Source organism: Prinia subflava, chromosome 1 (genome assembly GCF_021018805.1).
Source record: "Prinia subflava isolate CZ2003 ecotype Zambia chromosome 1, Cam_Psub_1.2, whole genome shotgun sequence".
NCBI classification, from domain to species: Eukaryota; Metazoa; Chordata; class Aves; order Passeriformes; family Cisticolidae; genus Prinia; species Prinia subflava.
The window spans coordinates 52,501,856-52,517,660 of record NC_086247.1 but is presented as its reverse complement, the minus strand read 5'-3'; the positions used below and the strand labels follow the sequence as shown (position 1 = coordinate 52,517,660).

Here is a 15,805-nt window from a genome sequence, read left to right as displayed (position 1 = left end):
AAATACTCTTCTTCATGAAACTCAGTATTCAGGGCTTGGACTGTGAAACATGAAGTTTTGACTTTTCTCCCTGTATTTCAGTCCTTTTTGGTTCAGAAAATTAATATTTCTATCACAACCACCACCACCTTCTCCAAATATACTATTTTTTGTCCCATTTCTATGGAGTTTGTTGTTCTCTTTCCTCCCATATTCTCCTGTCCCTTATTCTCCTCTTCTTTGTTTACTGTACTCATCCCTTTTCATCTCTCATTTGGTCACTTTTAGCATCTCGATTTAGGGCTCAGCTATTCAAATGTCAGTCTCAATATTCCTTTCTCCTATCCCAGACTTGCAGGCACCACTCTCATCTCCTTTTGTGTAAAGAGAGGGAAATAAATATGCAATAGAAGATACCTAGATGAAATAAAGATTCAGACAGTTCATAAAATCCAACACAATTTCAGAAGTTCTACAAAGATGGATTGCCCAAATCCAACCTAGCACACTAAAATGTTCTGGTGCCATTGCTGGGAATAACCATGCAATAGGTACTGGCCACAGGAATAAAGGCATCCTGTAATATTAAATGCTAAATCAGAAAATGCAGCTCCTAGAGTGGTTTGATGCAGACATTTTCTTCAGGCTGTAAGCTTCATGCAAACTTTGAGACAATATAGAAAAATAACCCCCTGCTCTGTTGTGTAGTGAAAACCACTATGTAAAGGAGTACACAGAGTTTTAGAAAGACGCAGCAACTGTAAATCTCATCCAGACAAACCTATTACAGAAGCTAAAACTCATAGAAAAGGGTAAGAGACAGTAGAAGATTTTCTATCATCTGAAGTCAAGATTGGAAGCCATTCTAGACTATAAACTTTTATTCAACCACAATATCGTGGCTCAATAGAAGAATTATTGGGTGTCCTACATTGTGCAGGAAGTCAGAATTATTACTTCCTTTCCTGGCCTTGAAAGTTACAAGGTAAATACTTGCCTGACGTCAACTCCTAAAATGTGAGCACATCCGGGATCTGAAATTACAAATATGTTTTTTACAAAAAAAAAAAAAAAAAAAAAAAAAAAAAAAAAAAAAAAAAAAAAAAAAAAAAAAAAAAAAATAAAAAAAAAAAATTACAGACCTAACAGATATGTAATGACTGCTTTGATAAATCTGTGTATGAAACATATTTTTGCTTACATGGCTATTTTTTGTTTATATTTAGTGCCATGAGTAATATGCCAATTCTTATAATATATTAATGTAGTAAGTAAGTAATGCATGCAATAAAATTTTCAGCAATGTGGAGTTTTAGCAAATTTGGCAACTCCTTAGGTGAAATATCTGTGAGTGCAACAGGAATTTCTTTTTCTGTTTTCAAGTGAAATTGAATTTCCTCTTCTGAATTTTAATGTTAGACTAATAGAGAAAGTGAGAATTTTGTATGGTCACAGCTTACAGCTTTGTCAGGAAGTCATGAAAGATGCAGGTGCATCTCCTAGAAGGATGATTTACAAAATCAAAAGGAATCTTTTCCAAGGAAACAAGCTTATAGAATAGTAACTGGACAAAATTATGCTACCTTTATTTTGAGAACTCTTTTTCACTGTGTTATTTCAGAGCGTTTCTCAGTCAGACATTAAAGTTCCCCTTGGCCTATCATAATTTCTATAACTTTTTCCAAATTATTTCTGCTATGCATTTTTGAGAATACCAGTGAGGACTTTGGAAAGCCCAGCTTTAGTTCTTTGTAAGAGTAGAAATAATAATCTATTCCCATCTTGCAAACCTCCATTTTTTGTGACATTGCATGCAGTCTTTTGGAAAGCCAAATATATCCATTAATAAATAAGTCTCTCATAATTTATTTTAATTATATTCTGTATTCAGGCACACATGTACTTGTTTGGTAGTGGGTTTCTCCCACGTAGGACTCATTCTGACCTTAATTGTGGCATACATCTATGTTGGGTCAGAGGAAGTCACACCAAGATCAGAGCTGGACTCAAACACAGCTGCTTGGGATCAATACTGAATGTAAAGACATCTTTGCAGAATGAAGTATGCAGAAGGAATAATACCGTAATTTATATTGCTTATACATTTTATGGCAGTCTTCCCTGTGTAATTAGAAGCTTTGTGTAAGAGAAGATGACTGTATTCCTCTGAAAAATGTTCTGCACCAGCAGTTCTCATGGAGGATAATGATGAAGCATAAATACTGAGTGAGTAGCAACTTGTAGCATTATTGGAGGCCAGAACAGACAGAATGAGCATTCCCAAGACAACAGTGAATTTTGAATGTGATAAACAGGGAAGGTTGTGTTGAGTACATTGTGAGTACAAGTCTCAAACCCCAAGGAGAAATCAGAAATGAGGAGTGGATCTTATACATCCATGATTTATGAGACAAAGCAAAATACATTGAATAAATTGAAGTGAAATACATTACATTGCTGGCCATGTGGCAACTTAGAAGAAAAAGATGGACTGTAACTTATGAATATTTGCTGAATGCAGGACCAGAAGGGAGCAGAATTAAGTCCAGTATTATAAAGTATGAATAATTTGGAGCTGGCCGATGAAACTAAGATAATGCGAATATAACTGAAACATAATAAAATTTCCTAACCATTAGGATTATGTGGAATGTTTTCTTTTCAGTGGAGATAAAACACAAGTTGTTCTGACTTTCTAGCTATAGTATATCATAAAGGATACTATGGGAATGGAATATGTGATATGAAGGTCATGTCTGCTTGGCAGAAGGTTCTGAGAACCTTCAGGAACTTTCCCTCATTTCTGTAGGAAATACTCACCACTAACTGTCAATGGAAAGACTTTGCATTTCAGTAAGAACTGGATTTCACTCTGATTCTGATGCTTATGAGACAGAAATAGGGTGAATCATGCTGTGCTTTCATAGAAAAGCTTAAAATGAACCAAAATAAGAGAACTGTGTTGTGAAACAGAGGTAGAAGATGAAACTAACAGGAACTCAGCAACCCTGATCACTGATGGGCAAAAGTGACAAGTCAGTATGAGAGAGGAAAGCAGACAAACAAGATGTTCCTCTATGCTGGTAGAAATATGAACAGAATACAATCCAGCATGAATTTCACTCAGATGGAGCCAAACTGTAACATCAGCTCCAAATGTTTTTGGATGCTATGGAAGTTTGAGTCTGAGTCAGCTCCAAGCATAGCTCCTTCAGCTCCTTTAAATTACAGCAATTTGCTTTGTATGCAGGATTTTTTAAATGTTTTTTTCCCAATCTTGTATCCACCCAAAAGCTCGGAAAGGTCTTAAAGTTTATACCTTTGGCCTGTGTTGATGATCAGAATGAGGAGTGGCAGTTAAGATCAGATATAACATTTTCACTTTGCAGAATCCAAAGGCAGATTTCAGGCAGCACATCTCTATTGAATTTCATACTTACTCTTTGTTTCATTCAGCTTTTTGTGTTGGATTTTACTAGATTAAGGAAGAACTAAGCTTTTAGCCACTCTCAAAAATTAAATCCCCCAGCAGAAAATCTTGCATGTTTTGGGTTTGGGTTTGTTTTTTCATTAATATGTTTGGTTTACCCTTTCAGAGGAACAGTAGTTTGGGATTTATTGTTATACCAATAAGGAGATCATCTTAATTGTTTCTTAGATCTGGTTTTGGTAAAAAATGAAAACTCTCACAAACAATATGGTAAAAAAAGCTTTTGTCAATAGACAAAAGTGGTTATAATGAATACTGACACATGCTACTGGTAGCTCATGCCCTAACTTTGGAACTCTGCAAGCAATTTTTGGATGAATGAGCTAGATTAAGTATTGTTTCTTATTAGTTTTGTTTCAGTATTTAGCACATCTACTGGACATCCAACCTCTTGTATTAAATTGAAAATGTTGGGAATTTTAATACTAAGTGGATTTTTTGCCAACATATGTTCTTTACTTGACAGAAATACTGTTTTTCCAGAAACATCAAATATCTCATGTCATTGATAATAGTGCTTCTAATTAATTGTTCTTCTTTTTCTTCCCTCAATTATTTGGTCATCTGAAACAATAACCTTTCTGAATATTTTCTCTTTTTTTTCACAAAAGCTGTGAACTCAATAGAGCCCTGTATGTTCCTAAGCATTGGCATAATTAGATAACAATTTATTAATAGTATTAGCTTTTTAAAAGAAAAGACCAGTAAACTGTTCAGTGTGCCAAGAAGATATACTTTACAGCTGTGTCCTGGCAGGGTGACTGAAATGGTGTTACACGTCAGTTTACTAAATCTCTCTGAAATGTCATGTTGCTGTGATTTGCCAAATTGACTTGCAGCCAGATTTTCTCTTTCCAGTTTCTGTAGCTCTGGATCTACAGGGAGCAGGTCATTGCAAGTTTTCTCACTGGACATAGTAGATGTAATGTTATTATACTCCCATTTTTTCACGTCGAAAAGCGATTGCACAAGATCAGTTCTTTTGACTAAATATGCGGAATGAAAATACTCACTGCATTTTAAAAGTGATGGCAGATATTATTTTTGAACAGAGCAATTAGTATTAAACATAAGCAAAAATTGTCCCCCAAATTTTTTTTTAATATTTTTAAAATGTGGTGTTTATTATCTAATATGGCTGCTTTGGTTTTTTATTTCACAGGTTGTTTGGTGTCACTTCTCTTACTCAGACAAACTGCTCAAGCACTTGGATGATCATCAAAAATCCACGTTTATTTTGGTATCACCACGCTAATCCCATCTTACTGCTGGTGATGTACTACACCCTCGCCACTCTCATCCGCCTCTGGCTGCAAGAGCCCATTGTAAGGGTAACTCCCTTCTCTCTTCCCATGACTAATGACTCTGAGACTGGCCAGATACTTGCTAACAGAGGTGCAAAAATTTAGGAAAATTGAGGGAAACAGACAGCAAGTGCAAGGTGGTACTTTGAATTTGGTCTTTTCACCAAGTGTCTCCAAGAGTCTGATCTAACATGGGTATTGTTAGTAGAATCATTGGGACAATTATGTAAGGAATGCAATTGCAGAGCATTAATGCTTTTATTTGGAAGGAAGGTATCCATATGCAGTAGTGGCTGGGCTTGATCGACTCAGTGATCTCAAAGGTCTTTTCCAATCTAAATGATTTGGGGTCTGTGGTTCAAGTGTAGGTGCTATCAAGGGAAATGCCAATACCTAAGGCTAGTCTACCAGAACAGAGGTAAGATACATTTTGGCACAGAATATGGTAAGACAAAACACCTATTTGCAATTTTATCATAGATATAGAAAAATGCTCTTAAAACCTTTCCTCCTGCGTGCCTGAGAGAAATACTAGTTTTCATTTAAGAGCAAGAGAACAAGGAGAAAAAAATGGAAATCTTTACTTTTTCCAGTTTCAGAGGAAAATGTGTATATAGGAGCCCAGAGGTATCTTAAAAGCTTAGAAACTGAAAATGTAAAAAAGGATGATCCTAGGCATTACTTATATTAATTTCCTGATCCTCAGAGGCCTGATGACTTTTTGAGTTGAGGTTTAGTAGTGCTGTAATCCACAATGAAAATACTCATGACTGTGCTGTGAATTAGTGGAGTTTGTAGAAGCAAGTAGAAATATTAAAGGTTTTCTTCTTTTAAGGATGTTTCTTCATGTAATGGATAATGTAACCATTTAACATTTAAAAAGGCAATCAAAATACATCACCTCTGAATTGAGATGTCTGGTATTTGGGGTTACATATATAGGGCTTCAAAGGTGAATGATGCCAGAGCCATCACCTTGAGCTATTAAAAAATTGTGTCTTAAGTTTCCAGAAATCCTAATATTATCTTTTCTGAAGTCACATCACTGTGGTCCAGTACCCTCTGGCATTTGGTATCTTTAGTGTCTTTTTCCTTTTATTTTTTCTGCAGCTACCTCTTCTGGAAACTAGATTTTTTTTTTCCTTTCCTTAAATGAAAACTAAGATTTCCAGATAAAAATATGATTTTAGCACTGGGGCTGTAACTAAAACTTCACATCTCACAAACTGCTTAGTAAAACCACAAGAACTACCCACAGAGGAGTAACCACATGTGAAATGCAATCAGTGTGAGCTGTGTGATCTCAGCAAGTCTGGGAGCTGATTTGCAGTACCTGTGTTGTTTTCATCCAGTAGTCACCATCTGAAAGTTTGGTGTTGGACCTAAATTAGTTGCTGTGCCTTTTCAGGGAGAAGTGGGTCTTTCTATCTAGGAGACAGTGAAAGCTGCAATTTCCTACAGGGACTTGAGAGGAACTATAGTGGTCTTGCCTGCAGTTCTTTTTTTTAGACTGCTTGTGGTGTCTGAGATAGATATTCCCATAAAACATTAAAACCAATCTCTGAGAACTGCCAACAAGTGAAATTAGAGATGCTTTCCAAGCAGTTGAGCTAGAGTAAGCATTAAAAGACATTAATTAAAGGAACATTGATGTCAAATTCATGGCTACATGAGAGGCAACACAAAGTCTTGGCACTCCCATGGGAACTTCAGATGCCAGGGAAATGATGCTTCCCTCCGAAGATAAATGGATGCTTTAAAAAGGGAACACTGTAAAGGAAAGAGTATCCATGCATTAATGCTTATTTTTGATGCACAGGATGTTAGTGATGCAAGTGCTTGTCATTAGAGATGCTGAGATTTGCAAAATTTACTGTATTTTGCACGCATTCTCCTTGTGGCTTTTTTTTTTCCCCTATATGCATTTTGGTTTTGTTTAGTGGTGTCATAGATCAGGATTTAAAATTTCTCCTACTGACTTTTCCCTGGTAGACTGCATTCTTAGTTATTTAAATCCAGAAATAATTGCATTCCAATTTCATTGAAATGTTTTTAAACTTGAGATACTGTGGTGCGTTTGATTCCTTATGGAACTAAGTATATAACTTGCCTTTGCAGTCTCCAGTGACTTCGAAGTTACTCTGTATTTAGGATTTCACTACTAACCTACCTGAAATTTAATAAATGGCAAAGACAAAATGCTATGAAGTGTTTAGTGTAAAGAAGTTGTTCTCTATATACTGCTGTCCTGTTCAGTAAGAAGTGGCTCATCTTAGGAATTTTCTTCATAAGAAGCTCTTGAACAAAACCCGTTTTGAACAAAACAAGAAAGAAATACTTTTTCAGTCTAAAAAGATTACATAAGCTAAATATAATACTGGTGTAGCAGATGCTAAAAGCAGAGTAAAGCATGTAGACTTGATGGTTTTTTTTTTTTCCCTGTGAATTACATCTTGGGGTCCTCTAGTGGATAAAATTCCCCCGGACAGCAGCAAGAATTGTCTTTGAGACAGATGCTGTTGAGACTGTCTCTAAATGCTGAAGGTGATGAACAATTTTACAGGAACACCCCCCCGCTTCAAATCTTGAATTTCAAGGTTCCATTTTTGGTGTGCATGTATGAAATTTCAGTGTATGCTCTCCATGTGGGATTCTGAATGAATCTTGCTCATGCAAAGTGACTGTGGCAGTCAGTGGAGGATTTGCTTTTCTTATGCTTGCTGTTTTGGATCCTGACTTGTTCTAACATTGAGTCTTGTGAAATTCTACCTCTGCAAATAAGAAAAAGCAATCTGTCTCTGGAGATTTCAGCTCACGGTTGTAACTGCTAGTGCTGAATATATGAATAGAGCCCATTCATTCTGTGCTGTGAGTGGTAAGTAATAGTACAGGAGTCAGCAGAGTTACAGCACTTGAATGTAGAGTCCTCTTATAAAGTTTTTATAATTGTTTGAATTAAAAGGTATTTAAGAGTTGCTGAGGAACAACTGAAAAAAACTAAGCAAGTCAAAGGACTCTTACAAGTTGTGCTTGTGTGACTAGTACTGTGTTTTATGACTTTTCTTCCTCTTCTGACAAAGGGAAAACAAGATTTCCCACCCTTCCCTGTTGTGTCTAAGGCTCAAAATATCTTACTAAAATAATTGTGTGTGTCTTAGGTCTTTTGTATTGTTCTTGTCACCCTGGTGCCAAACTAAATGTCTTTGATAAGCAGTTCTTTATGGTTCATATTTATATTAAAGTTTCAAATGGCAGTGACAAGTATTTTAAGTACAGAATCAGTTTATTTCATCTTACAGTTTTGCTAGGAATGCCCTTTTACAATCAAATATAAATACACAACCATATGTGAAATGTGCTACCATTTCCTCTGAGAAGTGAAACTAAATTAATAATCATTGTTTATCTAAGTCAAGTAAAAAATAGGACCTTGCAGCTAGGATTGGAATGAGGAGAGTTTCAAAATGATCTGGGATGTTTGGATGTCCTGTTCCCATGGGTAGCTTTGCAGACCTCTGCCCAGCACCCTGATTTATTCTTCTATTATATCAGAGGATTTAGCCCAAGCAATGAGAACAGTTTCCCCAGCAAGCTGCCACTCAGGAGGCACAGTGCAGGAGGAGCTCTGGTAGGGCTCAAAGAGAGGCTGTAACCTGCTGTGGTTTGCACTTCTCAGCTTAGTGATAACATTTGCCATCTCACATGGAGAAATGAACCACGTGGTTAGAGAAAATGAGAGTCACAGGACAGACCAGATTGGAAGGAATTTGGGAAGATCATGTGAAGCAACTTCTTTTGAGAGCAGTGCCTCAGATTAGATTTTCCAGGGCCAAACCTTGGATGATTCATTGTTCTCATAGTGAATATATATGTGTGTGTGTATGTATATATATATATTTTTTTTTTTTATAAAATTTAATAGTCAGAAGGTGTTTCCCTGAATCAAATTGTGTCCTTAGCCTCTTGTCCTATGACAAGGCTATGCCTCCCTGTGAGAGGACTACCCTTGTCTTCTCTAAAAGTGTAATTTTATTGATGTAAATTGGAAAAAAAACCCTAATTCCTGCATCCTTCAGCTTCTCCAAGCCTCTAATCATCTTGACAATTCTCTGTGGGATCCTCTCCAGATTTTGTGTGTCTCTCTTGAACTGGGGATGCCAGAATTGTGTTGCAGGTAGGGCCTGACACTTGCCAGGCACAGTGGAATAATCACATCCCTTGATCTGCTGGCAGTACTCTGCCTGATGCAGTCCAGGACGTGTCTGCCTTTGTTGCTGCTGGAGTGCAGTCCACTGCTGGCTCTTTGTCAGCTTGCTCTGCACCAGAGCCTATTCCATGGAGCTGCTTCCCACACAGGCTGTCCACAGCCTTTTTACTGTAGTGGGTTTATTCCAGCTGCAGGACTTTATCTATGTTGAGCCTTGTGCAGTTTTTGTTGTCCCATCTCTGTATGGTGAATCTTCTGGCCTGTTTACTTCCTCCCAGTTCAGTGTGATTCACAAATTTTGTGTGGGTGCAGCTCCATCCAGGTGGTTTTGAACAGGACCAGACCTAGTGCCAGTTTCTGAGGAACTCCACTCCTGGCAATCTACCTTTGGTCTTTGAGCCTTTACCCTACTTGGAGAAAGGCAGTTCGGCTACTTCTCCATCCAGCTTGTGCTCCATTGGTCAAGTCTGTATCTTACCAGCTTGTCAGCAAAGACATTATGGAACAGTGGTCAAAGATGCTGAAATAGCACACACTGTCTTGAAAATTAAACAGTGTAGCTTGCAGGTTTTATATTTTATGTATTTGTAGGTCTTTATGGTGTGGTTATATGGTAAGTTAAGGTAGGACATGGGGGTCTGTGTAATTCTGGTGTCATGTAACTAGCAGTTATAGAAAAGCTTTGTCATTGTTTCTGAAAATGTCATCTCAGACTCATCTATCTTAAACCAAGTGTATTAGCCACTAAAAGGTGCTTCAGACGTGCTTTGGAGAGGGAGCATCTGCTGGGGGGGAAATTTCAGTTCCTCTGCTACGATTGTGTTTACAGAGCTGTAGCTAGTGCTGTCATTTGTTGTCATTTAGCAGACGCCCGATGACGAGAAATCTGTCAGCAGGGAAGACGACAAAGAAATTCCCTGCAGCCCAATCCCAATGACAGCAGAGAGGAGACGCAGTCTGTGGTATGCAAGCCACTATACAACTGATGAGAGAAAAGTAAGACTGGAGGGGAAGGGTCTCTGCATTACACAACTACTTTGAATTAAGGGAAGCAGTGTTACGCAGCTTGCAAGTAAGGTCTCCATGTGTGATTATATAAATGAGATAAAATATCAAGGCTGCATGGGAGAGTAGGATAGGAATATATTTTGTAAAAATGAATGAAACAAAACCAAGGACCAGTGTAAGGATGTAAACAAAAAGCATGCTCTGTCTTTTTAGCTTCCACATTTAAGAAGTGTAGGACAGGGCTTTTGGCTTGGGGCCATTATCTTTGAGCAAAACAGCTAGAAAGTCTGTCAGGGAGCTGAAGAGGTGTAAAGATCTGATCTGCCTTGTATCTGCTAATTAGCACTGTCACTGGTGAGTGGGGACTGCCAGCTTACCCTCTCCTAAGCGTACTGGTGTCCTTTTTGAAGATACAAAGCAAGGCAGTTTAGGCAATTGTGTAAAATATCCTGTAAGGGTCCAGCTCTCTACCACCTGTCTACACCAGCTGCACTGCAAAATTTCATTTGTTGAGTTATTGTCAAATTTGGGACATATAAATGTTCATAAGCCACATATACTCAAGGCCCAAAAATCCACTATAATGATAGTAATGGGAAATGAGCTGGCAAATGGATAAAGCATCATATTTTATATTTGCATCACCGTTTTATTGGAACTATTTTTATAATTGTAATAATTCTAATGATTGTTTAAAAACCTAGTTTTTAAGCATTGGATCATTAGAAAGACATTAGAAAGCAGTTAATCAGTATAATGCAATACTGATTAATTCTTTGACCTAGTATCCAAAATGTCAATGCAACATTCTCAGTTCTGGTTTAAAATTCACAGGACCATACAGTAAAATTATGTCAATGCTACAGCACACCAAATCTAATTTTATGGTATTGAACAATTCTGCTGACTTTTAAAGAATTCCTTCTGAAATTTTTGGTGCAAATCTGCAAAAGTCAGCACATATGCATGCATGTATTCAAGAAGTCAGACTTACTAATGCTTGAGCTGTGCTTCTGTAATAATTTGTTCTTGCATTGCTTTTTGCAGCTTCTGTCAATGACCCAAGATGAATACAAGCCATCGGATGTTAGTATACTACTAGTCTTTGTAATTTTGCAGTTTTTCTCAATGTGTGTAAATACAGACAACAATGATACATGCAGATAAAACCTTAGATGACATTTGTAAAACTTCTAGATTTATAGTTAACCAACCTGCCATTTGCCCTATAATCTTTATGATCCTAAATGTAATTGTCTTCTGCTTTCTTTATAATTTCCCTGAGAAGCCATTGATTGATCACTTGAAATTAAGCTGCTTGCAGTAGTACCAACTGGCAAATGATCTTTGCTATTTCACTGGGTTTGAATAAGATATGAAAATATGCTTTCTAATGCAAGCCACCTTTAAATTTGATTTAGTTTCTTTGCTGTATTTTTTATTTCATTCATGTTGGAATGCTGAGGCTTATAAGCACGACCAACAATGCATATGAGTTCAATTTACAGATTACACAAAATCCAAGTCTTTATTTGAACAGACAGCAAATGATCCATTTATCTTGACTGCTATAGACCCTAGCAGACTCTGAAAGGGGAAACATCCCCTCTGTTTGCACACACAGAAGAATGAAGATAAAGATGAATTTTAGGAGCATGCATAGCCTAATCTAAATGTGCTCCACAGTCTGTACTTGGTGCAGCTGGATATGACTGAACATAACCCAGATACTATTGTAAAACTGTTCACAGGCTGTTGCACATGCCTGTGCATAGTTTTGACAAGCAAGATATGCTCCTGTCTCACAGCCTGAGCAGAAGTCAGTCTTGAGCACGTACTGCCATCACTAACCCATTGCATGTGAATTTCTGCCAGTAGGAAAGATATGATGATTGTGATTGCTCGAGCCCTTATCCAAACAAGCACAAGGGCTGAAATTGAAGTCACAAAAATAAAACAATAAAAGAGTGTTGAATTAGCACTACCAAGTCACAAAAATGTGTCATCAATAACAATGATTACCAAAAGTGGTTTTATTAACAGCTGCAAACATTGATCTCACCACTAATAATTCAAATTGGAAAGTAATTTATAACCATTATTTTAATAACTACTGGAAATAATTAGATGTGAACTAAAAATCCTGATGTAGTTTGCCTAATAAGGAGGATGAATTTTTGGTTACTGCTATTGGTATGACATAAAAGTCTAATAACAATCAGTTTTGGAAGCTGTTCTGTGTTACTTTTGCATGCAACATGACTACAGCATATCAGAAGTAACTGCATCTGCTTGTTAACCTGTTTGAACTTTAACACTCCAAGAGTAGCAAAACAGGGAAGTAGGAGCCCCACTCTTCTGAGAGCCTCGGTAAATGCTGTGCCTGTCTCGGTGTCCCGGCAGGTGCTGCTGGTGACAGTGAACGGGAACCCTGCTGACTATCACACCATCCACCCCGCACTGCCACTGGAGAATGGTCCAGCCAAAGCAGACGTGTACTCCACGCCACAGTACAAGTGGGAGCCTTCGGATGGCCCCTCAGGTAGTAAATTGCCTAGGAGTTGTCGTTTTTTCTGTGTGTTTTTCCTATCCTGTATCTCCCGTCGCTGCCTCTAGCATTTCTGGTCATTTTGGTAAGCTCTTTGGCCTGTTAAAGTTTAATAACTGCTGTCACCTCACAATGATGGATGCCCATATGGCAGTTTTGTAAACTGGGCTGTAGGTGTATACCATCCAAAATACTTTGCCTACCAACACAGTGATTTGAAGTAGCCATCAGAGTGATTGCAAGCAAAATAATTTCAGGAGAGGATGCATGTACTATCTTCACACAGGCATGGATGCAAATAAGAATTTCTTTTTCTACTTAGAAAAGGAAGAGGAGGAGGAGGAAGAAGAAGAAGAAGTTACTCAGGAGGAAAAAGAAAATGTTAAACTACATGCCCTGGTCTCTGTGTTTCAATTTATCATGAAACAGAGCTACATTTGTGCTCTGATAGCTATGATGGTAAGTACTGGCAACAAAAAGAATAATGCTGTTGATTTTACAAAAGTGTCTTCTCCATCCTTTTCTGAAAGTAGTCTCATGGTTTGGTTTTCAGCAAGTCTTTGCATCAGGCTTAAAAAATATGAAGAAGGTGCCTGCATAATTTTGAGTCCATTTGAAGTTATTAATACATAATTCCCAGGCCTGTTACAGACCTTTAAACAAGACAACACATTTCCAGGACTGGGAGCCCCAGGCTTTGTTGTCTGTTGAATATCTGAAAACCACCGTGTCTCAGTTTTCTATTGATTCTCAGGCTTCTGCACAAGCAGGTTTGTCACATGTTTGCACCACTCGGAAATTTACTAATAAAATTAAATTATGTCATACTGATGCAGAAAACTGTAAAAATATAGCTCCTAATTCAGGTGATCCATGCATTCCAGTGACTCTCTGAGAAGAAAGGATCTATAAAGCCTGATTTCCTGTATTGACACAGAAAGATCTTAAGGAAAATACAACTTTGTGCCAAGGCAGACTTCTGTGTTGTTTTACTTATCACCCTTTTTTTTTCATGACGTTGCTTGTTTTTAAGCCTCCTTGTTGCTCAGTTACTTTGAGCTGCATTATACCAAGGTTTCCACATAATGACTAGATGTCTTTCTGTATTCCCAATGCAAGCTTTGCTTTTACTGTTTTGGAAAAGTTTCAGCTATGATGAAATTAGGTATAAAGCTTCTTGGCACAATTTTGCATTAAAAATGGTAAAACAAATTACCTTGGCTGCCTCTTGTTTGCATAAAGTTTCAAACTTTATTTGCCATCTTTTAACAGAAAAAGATTCCCCTGTAAATAAGGCAGGCTCCTTGTGCAAAATGTGGATCTGGATTGATGCATTCTGAGACATTAGCAAGTTGTCAGTTATTTTCATATTGACACAGTGACTTTTTTCCTATTTTTTTAAACTCATGTACTTCTTAGATCATAGAATGATTTGGGCTGGAAGGTGCCTTAAAATTTATCTAGTTCCAACCCTCTAGTTGGGCAGAGACACCTTCTGCTAGACCAGGTCTGGATTTCCCTTTTAATTTGAATTGATTCCCTGGATTATATGTCTCAATATAAAAGGAGAATATGTATTTGAAGAAGTTACTTGTAGTTTAATGCTAGCTTTTCTCTTCATGGCACATGCTGATTTTATGTGATCCAAGTTAATTTATGAATTTACTTGTGGTATGTTCTGTTGCAAATTCCATTTATACTACAGGCAAAGACAGCTCAGTGTAAGCTTTTCTCTCATATGAGGATGGAGAAGTAGTATATCAGTGTTTTTCACATACCCTTAAAAGACATAATTTCCAGGAGAGCTAAGCTAACCTGATAGAAATATTCTTAATGATTAATAATTTTATTTCTTTTTAAATGCTTTATTGACAGTTATTCCACAGTTATAGCAGCATACATACAGCTAAATTCAGTCCTAAATCAATAACACAATGTAGATAAAAAAAACATTTAAACCCCCTTAATCCTTTTCTTGAGTGTTTAATAGAGAAGTTTTCGATAACTGAATTCTGAAAGCTGTAGAAAATGTTCTGTAGTTGTGGGTATTCAGGCAATTTACCACAGTTGCTGTAGACTGAATGATCTTCAGGTTAGGTAGGTGCACACCATGGCTTTCCATTTTAAACTGATTCCACAAAAGCTACAGAGTTAATGTTCTGTAATGCTATCAAAGGCCTTGAATGGAGTACCCATTGATTAGGTTTTGCTATTCCTACTCTGAATTCTTCGCTGCTGTTTTGCAAGAAGAATTTCTGTGCCCAAACTTTAATCTTTATTTTCCATCTCTTTTAGTTTGATGTAATGAGAAGCAACGAGTCTGCTTGCAAAGTGCAGCTAATGCACCAAGCAGGGTTTGCCTTCGGAATGTACTTTCTGCATATTCTACAAGGAGTTTATTTTAGTTGGTCCAGTAGGTGATTAATGTGGGTGAGAGTCTGATGAAAATGAAAATATGCACTGAATAGAGAAGTGTAAATGAAGTGTGACTGGAAATCTGCATGTGCTGTTCCTGAATGCATCTGCGGACACTTTTTTCTCTCTTTCCTCCTCCCATAAGGCATGGAGCATCACATATCACAGCTGGTTGACTTTTGTGTTACTGATCTGGTCTTGCACATTGTGGATGATTCGGGACCGAAGGAAATACGCCATGATCAGTTCACCATTCATGGTTTTTTATGGAAATTTACTGCTAATATTACAGTATATATGGAGTATTCAGCTCGACGATAAAGAACTTCCTCAAGTATCTGGTTTTCTAAAAAGAAAGAATCCTGAGGAGCTGGCATCAAAGGTAAGTGTAACAAACAGATGAGATTTATTTAGGAAACCACAAAATATATTGTAATATAAAATGGATCTCTTGACATTTCTTTAGGAGTGCATCCACAATATTCAGTGTAACCACTTTCAGTAGCAATTCTAAAGGGTAAGTCATTAGAAAGAGTATTCTAAAGGGTAAGTCATTAGAAAGAGTGTTCAGAAAACAGCTTCTTGCATATTAAGCTAATAGTAGAGCAAATGTTTCAAACTCCTTTTAGGTTTTCATAATAATTCTGTGGAAGATACTTGGTGGATTGAAATTGCACTCTTGTTTGGTTTTATAAACTGGATTCAACCAGGTGTTATTGGATTCATTAGATTAATACCCATGGGATGTCAGATCTGTCTGTGACTATGATGGCAACTGGAACTGTGTTGTCATTGCAATTACCAACACTATTCACTCCCTAATGGTTTGACACAAGCAGCAACACATAGCTGTG

General features: G+C 37.3%; 1 protein-coding gene across 1 annotated transcript in view; it reads left to right on the top strand.

Annotated features, from left to right (window-relative positions):
- Nucleotides 1–15,805, top strand: part of PIEZO2 (piezo type mechanosensitive ion channel component 2) — a 287,153-nt gene that overhangs the window by 183,385 nt on the left and 87,963 nt on the right. The window contains exons 8-13 of the mRNA XM_063396709.1: nt 4,632–4,794; nt 9,845–9,976; nt 11,036–11,074; nt 12,392–12,530; nt 12,859–12,995; nt 15,097–15,333. Coding sequence (XP_063252779.1) covers nt 4,632–4,794; nt 9,845–9,976; nt 11,036–11,074; nt 12,392–12,530; nt 12,859–12,995; nt 15,097–15,333 — 847 coding nt within the window. The remainder of the gene's footprint in view (nt 1–4,631; nt 4,795–9,844; nt 9,977–11,035; nt 11,075–12,391; nt 12,531–12,858; nt 12,996–15,096; nt 15,334–15,805) is intronic.